Source organism: Nomascus leucogenys, chromosome 6 (assembly GCF_006542625.1).
Source record: "Nomascus leucogenys isolate Asia chromosome 6, Asia_NLE_v1, whole genome shotgun sequence".
NCBI lineage: Eukaryota > Metazoa > Chordata > Mammalia > Primates > Hylobatidae > Nomascus > Nomascus leucogenys.
In genome coordinates, this window is record NC_044386.1 from 52,849,687 (window position 1) to 52,864,627 (window position 14,941).

The window sequence follows — 14,941 nt, forward strand, 5'->3', positions numbered from 1 at the left end:
CCTTGGTATTTCTCCTCCCTTATGGGCCACTTCTTCATTGATACGCTTTCTTTTACGAATCAGTATTCTTCAGGGTTCTGTCTTTGTACTCCCCTCTCTTCCCCTTCCACACCGCTCTTACATGAGCTCATCCATCCCCATGGCTTCGAATATCACCTCTCTGTACTGATGACTCTGAAACTCACGTCTAGCCTTGATTCCTCTAAGCTTCACACTGTCTTACAACTGCGAAGTGATAGCTCCACTTGGATATCTGATATCTCAAAACTCATATGTTCAAAATGGAACTTGGTTTCTACCCACCAAACCTGCTACCACCATGATTTTTCCCATCCAGGCAAGGGCACCAACATTCACCCAATTGCTCAACCAGAAAGCTAGGAGTCATTCTTGACTTCTTGTCTCCTGAGCTCTGACACTTACTACTTCACTGAGCACTATACATTTATCTCAAAAACGTACTTCACTGAGCGCTATACATTTGTCTCTAAAATGTGCTTCAGATTTGTCCACTTCTGTCCGATTCAGTCACTGCCTCCCCCATCCAGACATCGTCATCTCCCCCTTGGTCTTCTGCAACAGCCTTGCCTCTCTGCAGTAATGTTCTTCGCATGTTGTAATTGTAAGCATGATCTTCTGAAAATGGTCATCTGATCATGTCCCACCCCTGTTGAAGACATGCAGTGGTTTTGCACTGCGCATAAAGTAAAATCCAAACTTTTTAATGTATTCTGTAGAGCCCTGTGGGATCCACAGGTGGGCTTGGATGGAGAAAGTAGTACTTTTATGTTTTCCATGAGGTGAATTTTGATACAGATAAAGACTCTGAGGTTTTGGGAGGAACATGGTTTTGGATTTGAATTATTGTTCCGGAGTGGTTGCTGCTGCAGGTATTAAAAATGGGAATCCAGTCAGTTGGTTCTTTTTCTTTTCTCCAATTGACCTGTGAATTTTGAGGATCAATTTTATTCAAAAATATCTTTAAAAAAATAAGGATGACTTCTATGGGCCTATGATCATAAGCTACAGCTCAGCTGTTGTGTTTTGTTTTGTTGTGTTTTTCCAGAGGATTTCAACAAGCTGTGCTCTGTTCCTGTGGTAATTCCTGGGAGACCAGAATATCCTCCCCCACCCCTTGGCCCCATTCCTCCAGTTGTCCCTGTTCCTCCTGGCTTTCCTCCTGTACCTCAAATTCCGGTCCCTCGACCACCAGTGGAATATCCGTATCCATCTCGGGAACCACCAAGTAAGAATTCAAAAATCATCTAGTTATTATTCTTGCATTGTTCAAGTTAACATTTTTTATTATTTATTTATGCTGCTTTAGTCATTAAATAAGTTTATAAATTGTTATATTAATTTTTGGTTTACATGATGTTATCTATATCTATATCGTCTATATATCTCAATTTTCCTATTGCGTAGAGAAAAACGGGAGGCTTCCTATTCTCCAGAGATTAATGTCTTTTTGTTATTGGTGTTTTCAGGCAACTATGGGAGAGTTATGGGCGATAGTTAAATCTGATTCACAGAAAGGATTAATAGAGGAGGTATAAAATTATACTTTAGGTTATAGAGCTTGCAAGGCAGTTTTATAAGTAGTTCAATACCAATATCTCTCTGCCTTTGTTATTTCTGCAAACTAGAGGGTTGAGAGTGAGGTGGTGAAGAGGGCAGGGAAAAGCAGGCTGCAGCTGGGTTGTGAGCTCCCCTGTGTTCACAGTGCAATGTGATCCCTGTTGGCAGGGTGGAAATATGCTCTGTTGTCACCAGACGACCTTTGCCCAAAGAGTATCGTCTTTCCTTTCTGATTCAACATCTTGTTCATTATTGTCAGATTAAGTACTGATGAAAGGTACCATAGTTAAAATAATTTTAATGGGGCTTAATGTTCTTCTAGGAGTGCTGCCTGTAAACGTTACTGATTACTGCCAGTTGGTCCGCTATCTCTGTCAAAATGGACGCTGCATTCCAACTCCTGGGAGTTACCGGTGTGAGTGCAACAAAGGGTTCCAGCTGGACCTCCGTGGGGAGTGTATTGGTACGTGATCCATCCTAGGTTGGCACCGAGGGTCTGTTGCAATTCTGTTCCTTGACTCTACTGGTTTTCTATTGCTGCTGTAACAACTTACCCCAAACTTGGTGGCTTAATACAATACAAATTTATATTATCTTCCAGCTCTGTAGGTTAGTAGTCCAACAGAAGTCTTACTGGGCTAACATCCAGGTTTTGGGAGGGCTGTCTTCCTTTTGGTGGCTCTTGGGAGGAATCCATCTCCTTGCCTTTTTCAGCTACTAGCAGCTGCCTGCGTCCTTAGCTCATGACCCCGTCCTCCATTTTCAAAGCCAGCAGTTGTGCATCTTCAAATCTCTCTCTCTCTCTCTCTCTGGCTCTCTCTTGCAATTCCCTCTTCCACATTTAAGGATATTTGTGACTGCATTTGGTCACCTGTATAATCCAGGAGGTTCTCCATCTCAAGATCACTGATTAGCAACCTTAATTCCATCTACAACTTTAATTCCCCTTTGCTAGCTATATAACATATCCATAGGTTCTGGGAATTAGGACATGAACATATTTGGGAGGTCATTATTCTGCCTGTTAAAGTTACTTTTAACTTTCATTGTAAAAGATACTCAATTCATTTCTGGTAACTCCAATTTAAGATACCCTACCAAAAGCCTAACCATTAAAAGAAAACATTAAAAATATCCCCAAATTATGGAATTTTGCACATTATACTAGTCTAAATGTGTAGCTTACCAGATCTCTTAGACTAGTTATTTTAAATGGAAGAAAGAAAGTTTAAATTGCTGATGAGGCATTTAAGCTGGTGAAGGGAGGAAATGTAATGAGAGAATAATCAATTTGTTGGATTGGATAAGAACACTCAGCTCCTATCAACTTGTTTTTAAAAGAAGTTCACCTCTTACTTCTGTTATGAATTCTAATTTTACAATTATAAATTTATGATTGGTCAGAAATGATTAGTTCTTACTTTCCCAAACTATTTAATTTCCTGATGATATGAACACCCCTTCTAGAGGTCATCCAGAGCTGAGTAGAAGTGGGAACATCTAACTCAGGGTTGGGAAATGTGAGGTCAGATCTGTATCTGGCACTAAGAAGCATGTGGACAAGTGGGTTATCTTTGCTAAATTTTAGCTTCCTCTTGTTTACAAGTAGGGTCATATAAACCAGTTTATCTCTAAATGTACTGATAATTCTAAGTGACTGCAAAACTAGTGTGAGCCTGCTTATTGAACACATCTGGGGATGGGGGAGACTCTATGGTGATTGAGAACTGCCCTTTAAACAACAGTTGCTTCATGTTTTGTTCTAACATTTTAGTGGAACTCAGCAGGGAGTGCTTGGATATGGTTAGACCTTCTTTTTATTGGAAAAAAATAGAGCTTCAAGAGATACTTGGAATCCTATCCAGAAGCCACTTCTGAAATGTTAGCCTGTTTGGTTCTCTTAGATCAAACTCAAGGAAGAGAAAATGTTTATTAGATCAGATTGTTGAGTTGCTACATGTTTGGAATTTTTCTCTGCAAAATGACACATGAAAATAATACACTTTAACTGCTCAACCAGTCTTCAAATGGCTAATGACATATTGTACTGGAAAGAAAAAAGATCCTTTTATTGTGTTATTTATTTCTCTAAAGGAAAATGTTTTATATGTATAAAAGGAACCCAGAAAGTCTTAGAATTATGAGGTATTGCTATGTAATTTTGCACTGAAATACATTGTGCTTTGCAGATGTTGATGAATGTGAGAAAAACCCCTGTGCTGGTGGTGAGTGTATTAACAACCAGGGTTCGTATACCTGTCAGTGCCGAGCTGGATATCAGAGCACACTCACGCGGACAGAATGCCGAGGTATGGCCCTGGCGTGGAATGTGGGACATATATGCTAACTGGTGGTTGGCTTCAAAGGAGTTCCATGGAGTTTAAATAACCCATGCCGGAAGAGACTAATATAGTCTCATGGCGTTTTTGAACTTAGTTCCACCTATTGTCATTCTGAAAGACAGTGTCACAAAATCTGGCAAGCATTTAAGTTATTTTATAAGATGCTTCTGTGCCTGAAGGAAAATCTTATTTTCAGTACTGTTGTCTCGTCACTATTATTGTCTTTTAAGTTTTCATCTGAGAAGTAGAGAGTGGGATTGTCCTTTGTGACACAGCAACTGAGGAAAATTCCAGTTGAAATTATGTGCAATTAATTTCTTAATGGAAAGTTCTAAAAGATAAGGATGTCACTCTAAGCCCTTGCTGCTTTTTACTGTGGTCAGCAGCAGCATCACCTAGAGCTGCTTGGAAAGACAGAATCTCAGGTTCCACCACAGACATACTGTTGCAGAATCTATATTTTCACAAGATCCCCCAGCAATCTGTATGTAAACTGAAGTTTGAGAAGCACTGCTATAAATGTCCCCTCATAAAAAATTTCCCATCAGGTTTATTAACTAGTTTATTAAGCCACCCAATATGCCTTTTATTAAATGACTTTTATATACTAAGTTTCTAAAACAGAAATAAGTAAGATACAATGATCACTGCCAGGGAGCCCAAACATCTATCTCCATCTCTATGTCTAAATTAAGCACAAAATGAACTGTATCATTAATGCAGTAAAGACAGAAAAAAAAACGGGCAAATACTCTGTTCAAGTTAAATAGGGGGCCCATCAATGATAGACTGGATAAAGAAAATGTAGTACATGTACACCATGGAATATTATGCAGCCATAAAAAAGAATGAGATCATGTCCTTTGCAGGGACATGGATGGAGCTGGAGGTCATTATACTTAGTAAGCTAACATAGGAACAGTAAACCAAATACCACATGTTCTCACTTTTAAGTGGGAGCTAAATGGTGACACATGGACACATAGAAGGGACCAACACACACCGGGGCCTATTGGAGGGTGGAGGGTTAGAGGAGGGAGAGGATCAGGAAAAATAACCAGTGGGTACTAGGCTTAATACCTGGGTAATGAAATAATCTGTACAACAAACCCCCATGACAGAAGTTTACCTGTTTAACAAACCTGCACATGTATCCCTGAACTCAAAAGTTTTTTAAAAGTTAAATAAAAGATAGCGAGGTTTGTATCAGTTTAGAAAATTAGTAGCCATTGACAAGAGTTAATTTTATTTGCCTCTTTTAGCAAAAGCTCTTCATGAGTTGAAGACATATAGAAGTTTTAATTTTTATCAGTGAACTGGCTTCAAAATTTTTGAGTTTTGTTCTCACATAGAGATTTCTTGCCATCAGTGTATTTTAGTGCACTACATATAAATGACCGTTTTAAGCAGAAAAACTGGAACAAGGCCTTTGAACTCGCGAACATTTCTATTAATTAATTATAAATATGGATAGGTTGAACATGTAAGTGAGTTGAGAACCTTCTTAATATTATGACTGTTGTTTAAAATAATTAACATGTACAAATAGCATACTAGGCATTTTGCAATAATAGAAAATAAAATGAAATTAATGTCCAGAGACTGCACTGTTAAATAAGCAAAGTGAAGTGGTTATTGAGAGCACTCAGCTGGGGCAAGGACCAGCCAGTATAAATGCATGTATGTGGTTGTTATCAATCTGAGACTGAGTATTGGAGACTGAGGATGACCTGAATACTTCAAGTACTGACTTCTTTAAGAGCTAGCGCTAAGGTTATCCTGAAAATAAGTTGAGAATGTGCTCACATTATTTTGTGGATGAAAGTTGCCACAGAATGGTCCAAAAGGCTGTGCACATAGCTGGGAAGTATGTGAGGGGCCGAATAGAAGGGGACAGAAGGATGGGCAGAAACACAGTAGAGGAGAACTTTGAATGGCAAGCTTTAAATTTGAGGCAATGGGGAACCCCATGCCATTCTGAAATCGAGGAGGAGAGAAAAAGATGAGCTCTTTATCTTGTTTATTTTAACCTTGGGCCTCAAAAAATTATAGGATCCTTAAAAAAAAAAGTCTGCTCAAGAATATGTGGTTTTTACCATTTTTTTGGAGTGTGGAGCAAGTCTGATTTTTAGCAAGGATTAAGAAATAAACGAGAGAGAAAAAGATCATAGGTTGTTGGCACAAAGATCAGACAGAAGAAAAGCCCAGACTGCCTCAGCTCGTCCAATGACTTGTGTGGAAACCACTGCAGGATCTGCCCAGAAAGAAAGTGCATCTGAGGGCCAACCACAAGACACCATGCAGACGCAGGGTAAACAGTCAGAGTAACTGACGTGCCATCAACGCACGTGCTCATTGTTCAGGGGATATTTAGGGCACTTATACTCAGACAAATGTGACCTCAACTCTGCATAGATAGGAATGCTCCCATCCAACTTCACATAGTTTCTTGGTCCCTGTCTTCTGGGAATAAGCCCTGGAAGTGATTGTGTGCCTGTGTAGACAACGAGGTTTGTGTTCATCCTCTTTGATGTTTATCCAGGTTTGTAGCTTCTAGAAACTGAGAGAAACAGATAATCCAGGGTACCGTGCTATCCACTTTGGGTAGATTGTTAATCTTTAAGGGAGAAATCAGATACAGGTTGTTTGAGTTATTGTTATTTTAACACTTCCGTGTCAAGCTGTATTGTGTACCTTGGCATAATATTAACCACAATAGAAAAAAAGGAAAAATACCCTCACAGAATCAATATTTTATTTGGTTGATAGAATACTCATAAAGTTGTTTTTTAAAAGACTAAGAATCTATCAGCAATAACCCTGCACGTAAACCAGAATTGCCATAAGGAAGATGGACATTTTAGGGATGTGACTGATGGTTTTCAGGCAGAGTTAAGGTGACTGTTTAAAAAAATAGCATGTGTTGTATTGTTCTGAGATAGCTATAAAATATGTCTTTTAAAATTATGTGTTTAAAGATGCCAGCCAAATTTCAGTATAAATAATGATTTATACTGGTTAAATAGATGTGCTTGGAAAATGGTGAAGAAGAATCTATTTTGTTTACAGACTTCAGATTTAAGGAGTCTTACTAGAAATTAGAGTTACATCTAATGCAATTATACAGGTTTTTTATCATGTCTTTTCAACTCTGATAACCCTAAATGTCACATTATTTGATCACCAATTTATGTTGGAGAATATTATTAAGTAATTAAAACCAAAAGCTAAGATCGTGAGTTTGCAAATGGAGGGAGGGGGAAGTAAAATAATTTTAACTCCCCTAAATAAAGCTATTTCTTCTTTTTAAACTTTGATTTTAGACATCGATGAGTGTTTACAGAATGGCCGGATCTGCAATAATGGACGCTGCATCAACACAGATGGCAGTTTTCATTGCGTGTGTAATGCGGGCTTTCACGTTACACGAGATGGGAAGAACTGTGAAGGTAATAATAGTATACTAATGTTAGTCCTCTCCGTCCATTGCAGTTTCAATATCAGGGGTCTTTAACAAGACCAAATAATGAGTGAAATGTCAAAGTATCAAAAATGTTTTATATATTTTATCTGGGAAGGAAGCCTAATTTTCCACAATATTCATTTCTTAATTTACATTTGTGTGAATCAAATAACATTTTAATATGCTAGGAGAGCTTGCCATTTAAAGATCCCTGGTGTTATGAAACTTTTGTGGCACAATTTCATACTTCCTAATTTTATACAATCAGAATTTGTACATTTTTTAAAAATAAGACACACCTAAGTCCATGTATTATCTAGCCGTTTATAATTTTTTTGTTTAAAGTGTCTGCCTAGTAATAAAATGCTACTAATCGGTATCTGAAATATATATCTAAAATAGATATAATGTAAAATACATATTATATATATTTTCTATGTATGTAATATATGTGTATATATATTATGTATATATGTATTTCTAAATGTAATATATAGATGATATTCATAAAATGCATGTTTAAATATAAATAATATACATTTAAAATACATTATATATGTCTAAAATATATATATATTATACGTATCTAAAATACGTATATATAGTAAATTACTTGGGTCTTTCTAAAGCCTGTAAGTGAAAACACTGTGTCTAAAAGAGCAAGTGCCTCCCAAGACAGCTTTAATATCAAATAAAATAACATAGTGATGAATTTAAAGAACCATCCCCAATGTTTAAGGGATCTTAAAGGTTCACTGGCGCAGCTATAATCCATAGTTGAGCCATGTATTTTAAAAGTCCACTTTTTACCTGCCCCTATTTAAAATTGCTTCAAACTACAAGTTATCTTCTGGTTTTCATCTTTAAAAGAATTAGGATGTAGCCTAAATACATTTCAGATTCCACTAATCTTAGTTTTGACTTATTTTCATATTCAGAGCATTAGAAGTAATATGAATCTGTGAAATAAATATACCCACTAGGCTATTAGCACATTTTTCAGTTTGTAAACTATTAAACTATTATTCCTAAAAAGGACTCTGATAACTTCTATGGAATCAAATTTTATATATTTTATAAATAGATATACCTATACATCTAGCCCTAGAGTTTGCATGCACATGCCAAAACTCAAGAACTTGAGATATGTATTTCATATGTCCCATCTTCTCCTTCCTTAGGTGATCTTTTTTGGATGAAAATTAGCCTTAGGTTATAATAACAAAAAGAAAGAAATATGAAGAAACAGAATTATTTTCATCCAGATTGGTTTCCTTCGTAAGCTTACTCTTCTGGTCATAAGAAAATATATGTTTTGTATTTTCAGATATGGATGAATGCAGCATAAGGAACATGTGCCTTAATGGAATGTGTATCAATGAAGATGGCAGTTTTAAATGTATTTGCAAACCTGGATTCCAGCTGGCATCAGATGGACGTTTTTGCAAAGGTTTGTGCTGTAAAACCCTAGATCATGTTCTTCACCTGCCTTTTCTCCTCTTTATGTTGTTTAGAGGTACCACCTTTCTTTACTGATTCTCCCCACTTAAAGTACCTTGAATTTTGGTTTGGGAAACCTGACTGAAACTCCTTCTTAAATCCAGCCATCCAAAGAGCTACAGTTTATGCCCGGAAGACTATTGTTATTTCAGAAAGGGTATTTGAGGTCTTCTCAAAGGAGTCAAAAGCTATGTAGCAAATAAATAATCCAAACTGCCTATTGGTCTTCCAACAGATGTGGGCATTGTTCTAAAGAAGCTGAGTTTTACCTCTTCTTTCCAGTTAGGGAATAATGGTGGTTAGGCTTCTTGATGGCTGTTACCTGCCACCTCCTACATCTTTACCTGGACAGAATAGTGTAGACTGTTATTTGCAAATGATCTCTTCCTCATAATTTCCTCTAGACATCTTAAGACACAGAAACTTTTTTTAAGGATAATTTATTTAGGCTTTATCAAGTTACATAAGCAAGAAGGGAAACAGGATTAAGCGGAATAAATAAACAACCAAGAACCATTTTTTAGTTTGGTAAACCAGTTTGAAATAATCTCATTGCTCCAGGTATTGAAGCAAAAATGAAGATTTTTATTTTTGCTGTTGAGAATTGGGGTGCTAAGAAAAGTTACTGGAGACAAATTTGTGCTTAGTGTCTCCTGTCTTATGTAGGGATCAGTGATTATTGCACTTCGTCCAGGATCTGAGTTGGAACCAGACTTCTTAAAGAACCTCATACTCAAAACAGGTCCAGAAAATCTGCTAAAATGCTGCACTTAGAGCTTCTGGGCATAGTTTCAGATGCAGAAGTGTAGAGGGTCAAGCTATTCAAGGTAGAGGAAAGCAGGATAAAGTCCTATGGTGCCTCTTCTCTGTGTGCCCCTAGTGGACAGCTTTGGTAAACGTGTTATGGAAGAAAGCCTTGTATTAAGTCCTTGGCAAGATGTGCATTTTCTCCAGGCTTAAAAGAACTTCAAGCCCTTGGTTGTTTACCTACATTCTCTATGACCTTCACATCAATGGCTCTTAATATTGTGCAAATCTGTCTTCCCAGCAAGAGAAAACAGTTGGGTGTTTCAAATTTGAAGTAGGAAGGTGGTTTCTGTACTTTTGAGCCCTGTGCTGGGAGGAACTTATATGAGAAGACAGGATTAACACATAGAAATATTCTACAATGTAAAATAGCATAAAACAAAGTGCCAAATTGTGCAAATTTAGCACTGTACAAGTAAAAAAGAAAAGGGAAGAGAATGATTGCTGGAATATTTGGAATTAGGCTTCCAAAAAAAAATAGAAAGAAATATGAAAGCCCCTTTGTGAGCAGACCTAGAAGAATACATAATCTTCTTGTTGATACACAGAGCACACTAAGATTCACTTTTAGTGCCTCTAGGCTCCTGCTGACCCAGGCCACAGCGTCCCAGCATTAAGTATGGCCAATAGATAATGCTATGACCTCACAGATGAAACCAGGTTTGGCAACCATTGGCAACCAGTGAAATAGTATCCTATCAATAAATTGGTTGTTCTATTAATTTGAAAGTGCTGATGATATGGATGGTTTGTTCTGACTTTAGCATTCTGGTTGAAGGATCTGAGAGAGAGAGAGAGAGAGAGCTGCACAGCTCTGTGTTATTATCAATGTCTTCTTTTTTTCTAGCTTATAGAGCATAGAGTACACACACTGTAATAGGACTAAAGGATGAAAAAACACAGAAATTAATCCCATGTATACTGAATTTCTTCCTTTTTATAATTTTTCTCTTTATGCCATAGGATAAGATTTTCTCTTAGCCCTGAGCACTTAGTTCTGAGCCCACAAAGATGTGACTGTTCAAAGCTGAATCATCAGTGCTAATTCAATCTCCACAGTTAACTCATCTGATCAACAACATGGCTTCTCTGTTCACTCTCTGAAAGTTGAGGCCACTAACTTTGACCAAGGTTACCTCCCTTTGCATCTACTTTACGTCTCCTTTCTTATTAAAAACCCTTTGTGTTACCTTTTAGGTTGTAGTCTCCACGTTTTACTGTGTTTCACAATTTGAACAAAAAGATGACCAGAATAACTAACCAATTTGAGTTCCTGTATTTAAATATAACTGCTGTTTCAAATACAATCTGTACACAGAACCTTGGACCACCCGAATATATTTTGTGCCAAACAACACAAGCTAAGTAAAACACGAAGGTGTTTTACTCTCAATTTGCCTTTTTAGGTCAGGAGAAAGTTAACAGTCACATACACTAGTTGTATATTGTAAAAGGAGTTGTTATAAAATCATTTGCTTTTTTCTTTTTCTTTTTTTTTTTTCCTAAGACACAGTCTCACTCCGTCTCCCAGGCTGGATGGAGTGCAGTGGCGCGATCTCAGCTCACTGCAACTTCTGCCTCCTGGGTTCAAGTAATTCTTGTGCCTCAGCCTCCCAAGTTGCTGGGATTACAGGCGCATGCCATCATGCCCAGCTGATTTTCGTATTTTTAGTAGAGATGGAGTTTCCCCATGTTGGCCAGGCTGATCTTGAACCCCTGGCCTCAAGTGATCTGCCCACCTCAGCCTCCCAAAGTGCTGGGATTACAAGTGTGAGCCACCGCACCTGGCCTAAAATCATTTGCTTCTAAGTGTTGTATGTTTTCCAAACCACAATTTTGGTGCCTTTTGTACTTCCCCATATTAAGGGGGAAAAAAAAACCTCTGCTATTATTAATATGTGTCCAATAAAGTCTTTTACCAGACCTCCTTAAGTATACACATAAAATACCATTAAGTATTTGTAACGTTTAAGAAAGATATTTCCTTGCTGGGTTCCAACTGCATACAGTGCTGTTATTGGCCAAGAATGGTCATCAAAATAATCTATATTAATTTTCAGTTCTTTTTCTTTGGTGTTCCATCAAGGCTTTAGTTGTATATCCTTTAATTTTAGGCGAATTTTCCCAGAGAGCGAAGACATGGGTGATATTAGAAGGGGTGCCAGTCTGGGTGATGAATACCAAAAGGAAAGTCTTCCTGTAGTTTATTATTACCCTAGATTTCTGAGAGCCCTGGAAGAGCTACCCTGGTTATGCATTACACAAAATCCTTTGTCTTTTAGCAGCCATTGTTCTCCTTCCTCCGATTCTGTTTTTGCCTTTGTGATTACTTTGGATACAAAAATCTCTTGGGAGAATATATTAAAGTTGCTTTTTATGGAAAATAAGTTCCAACAGTTGATTTCTCTTGATTTTGTTACTGTTCTTTCAAAGGAAAATGAGAATGCCATTTGAGCTTTTGTTGCTGATGCTGCATATTATTTCCTATCTTCCCCATTTTCAAGTGTTAAAACATAATTGTCAACATGTTATAATTTTAGATAAATGTCACTTCATTTTTAATAAGTGCCTTTCTCTGCCACAGACATTAACGAGTGTGAAACCCCTGGGATCTGCATGAATGGGCGTTGCGTCAACACTGATGGCTCCTACAGATGTGAATGCTTCCCTGGACTGGCTGTGGGTCTGGATGGACGTGTGTGTGTTGGTAAGAAAACGTCATGGCTAAACTTATGAGAAAGATTCAGCCTCTGTCACTCAATAAAGCCCACTAGTAACAAATGCTCTCTACTGTAGCAGATAAGATATAAAGAATATTTGCAGAGCAACAAACCAACAGGGTCAATTCTCTTTTTGTGTAAATTGAACATTAATTTGAGGATTAGAAAGATGAGCTAAGTGAAAAGCAAGGGAATCCCCACCTGTCCTTCCCCCTTTTCTTGCCTAATCCCATAGCTGTCTTCAGTCTTCTCCAGGCCTCCTTTGTTGATATTGGTCATTGAAATTGATGTGCATATGCTATTATCTCATGATGAACATTTTAATAGAGAATTGATGTCCATGGGCAGTACAGAATGCAAAGGAGAATATGGATAATCCAGAAACCCGTATGATAATATTTTATGAGGCTTTATAAAAAGTATGAGACTTGTTGAAAAATTGATACCAATTTTATCCAGATTATTTTTAAGAAAGGTACTCAGTAAGCCATTTGAATTGGAAAAGGATTGGGCATAGCAGGAAACTCTCTTCCTGGTGGTAAAGATAACACAGCTTAGTTGACCAACATCTACAGATTTATATAACAAACCTTTTACAGATTAAACTTTCTCCTTTTTGGAAAGTATACCTAATTCAGACATTCAGTAATTGCATGTTTATTTTGGGATAGGCCGCATTTCTAATAAAGGTCTTATTTAGCAGGATGTGAGATTCAACATTCATCCATCATTAATTCAACATTTATTAAGTGCCTGCTCTGCACAGGCCCGAGAAAGACAAAATAAATGAGATATAATTCCAGCATTGAAGGGCCTCACATTTTAGTAAACCATGATACTCCCTAGAAAACTGAAACAATCTGGCCATTGGTTTCCAATGCTTAGAAGCTGAACGTGTTTTGTTTTTCTGTTTTTGTTTATTTTTTCTTCAAATGGAGCCCTGATATCAGAGGCATTCCCTGTGAGTTACACCAGGGATGATAGATAAATAAAGCCCTCTTCAACTTTGACTTGGGGGGGTTCTCATCTGTTTGAAGTGACAGTGTGATGACGATGCTTCTTCCTGTTTAGACACACACATGCGGAGCACATGCTATGGTGGATACAAGAGAGGCCAGTGTATCAAACCTTTGTTTGGTGCTGTCACTAAATCTGAATGCTGTTGTGCCAGCACTGAGTATGCATTTGGGGAACCTTGCCAGCCGTGTCCTGCACAGAATTCAGGTATGTGGTATCATGGAGATGCCCTCGTACTGCCAGCCTTCTGCCACCATTGAGGTCTTTGCATTTGTGGAATTCACAGGGAAAGATGACATTTTGCTCTCCAGGTAGGCCATGTGCCTTCTTGGGGTCTTGGCAGAGGCCAGCCAGTGTCTAGTCACAGGTACTTATCTAAGCCTCATAATTATTTGGAATAGGCATTGCATTTGTGCCTCTCATATAAACTCTCCTACCTCAATAATACTCAAGCTCTTTGCAATACATGTACCTTGCCTTGTTTTCTAAAGTTGTTTCATGATGTTTGCATTTTGCAGAAACTATTATAAAAGCAGACTTTTACACAGCATAAAAGTAAATAACTGTCATATTACTTGACTATTTCCAATAGCTTTCCAAAAGGCCATTTGTAAATTTTGTTTACATCCCACGTATTGATTTTGGTGTGGTTTTCTTTTTCTTTCTTTTTTTTTTTTTTTTTTTGAGATGGAGTCTCCCTCTGTCGCCCAGGTTGGAGTGCAGTGGCGCGATCTCAGCTCACTGCCACCTCCGCTTCCCGGGTTCAAGTGATTCTCTGCCTCAACCTCCTGAGTAGCTGGGATTACAGGTATGCACCACCACGCCCGGCTAATTTTTGTATTTTTAGTAGAGGCGAGGTTTCACCATATTGGCCAGGCTGATCTTGAACTCCTGACCTCATGATCCACCTGCCTCGGCCTCCCAAAGTGCTGGGATTACAGGCGTGAACCACCACACCCGGACTGGTGTGGTTTTCTTTAATGATTTGATTTAACCTGAGAGAAAAAAGCATTTTTCTCCAGTTGAAGTGACATGGCCTAATGAAAAGAGAACTGGATAGCAAGTCAGAATTCTCTTCCTCCATCAACAGGCAGCCAAATTACTTAATTAGGGGATATAGTTATTTGTGTATTTTGCTTATTTCTGAATTTTTCCTCGCCTACTTTTTGAAAGGATTTGAGGTGGCTTATATTAATAAACATAATTATAAAATAGAATAATGCAGACAAGCTATCCTTAGACACTTCATCTACAAAATGAGTTGCCTTAGATAATCCAAAAGGTCCTGTCCAGTTGTAAATTATTTCTATTTATAAAACAAGAATAGTTTACTGAAATTAAAACAATCTTCCGCCAGTATTTAAACACAATTTTAAGGTAGCTTGGCAGTGGACCTCTAATGTCCTAAAATAAAGTTAGACCTAATATTGAAAATATGTAGCTCTGGTTGGTTGGTTTTACGTACAGGATTCAGTCAGTTTATTTCTGCCCTAAAGGAAACAAATTAAAGAGTA

General features: G+C 37.7%; 1 protein-coding gene across 1 annotated transcript in view; it reads left to right on the forward strand.

Annotated features, from left to right (window-relative positions):
• Positions 1–14,941, forward strand: part of FBN1 (fibrillin 1) — a 238,356-nt gene that overhangs the window by 127,831 nt on the left and 95,584 nt on the right. Inside the window, exons 11-17 of the mRNA XM_030814124.1 lie at positions 1,067–1,246; positions 1,901–2,041; positions 3,768–3,887; positions 7,244–7,369; positions 8,711–8,833; positions 12,275–12,397; positions 13,482–13,634. Coding sequence (XP_030669984.1) covers positions 1,067–1,246; positions 1,901–2,041; positions 3,768–3,887; positions 7,244–7,369; positions 8,711–8,833; positions 12,275–12,397; positions 13,482–13,634 — 966 coding nt within the window. The remainder of the gene's footprint in view (positions 1–1,066; positions 1,247–1,900; positions 2,042–3,767; positions 3,888–7,243; positions 7,370–8,710; positions 8,834–12,274; positions 12,398–13,481; positions 13,635–14,941) is intronic.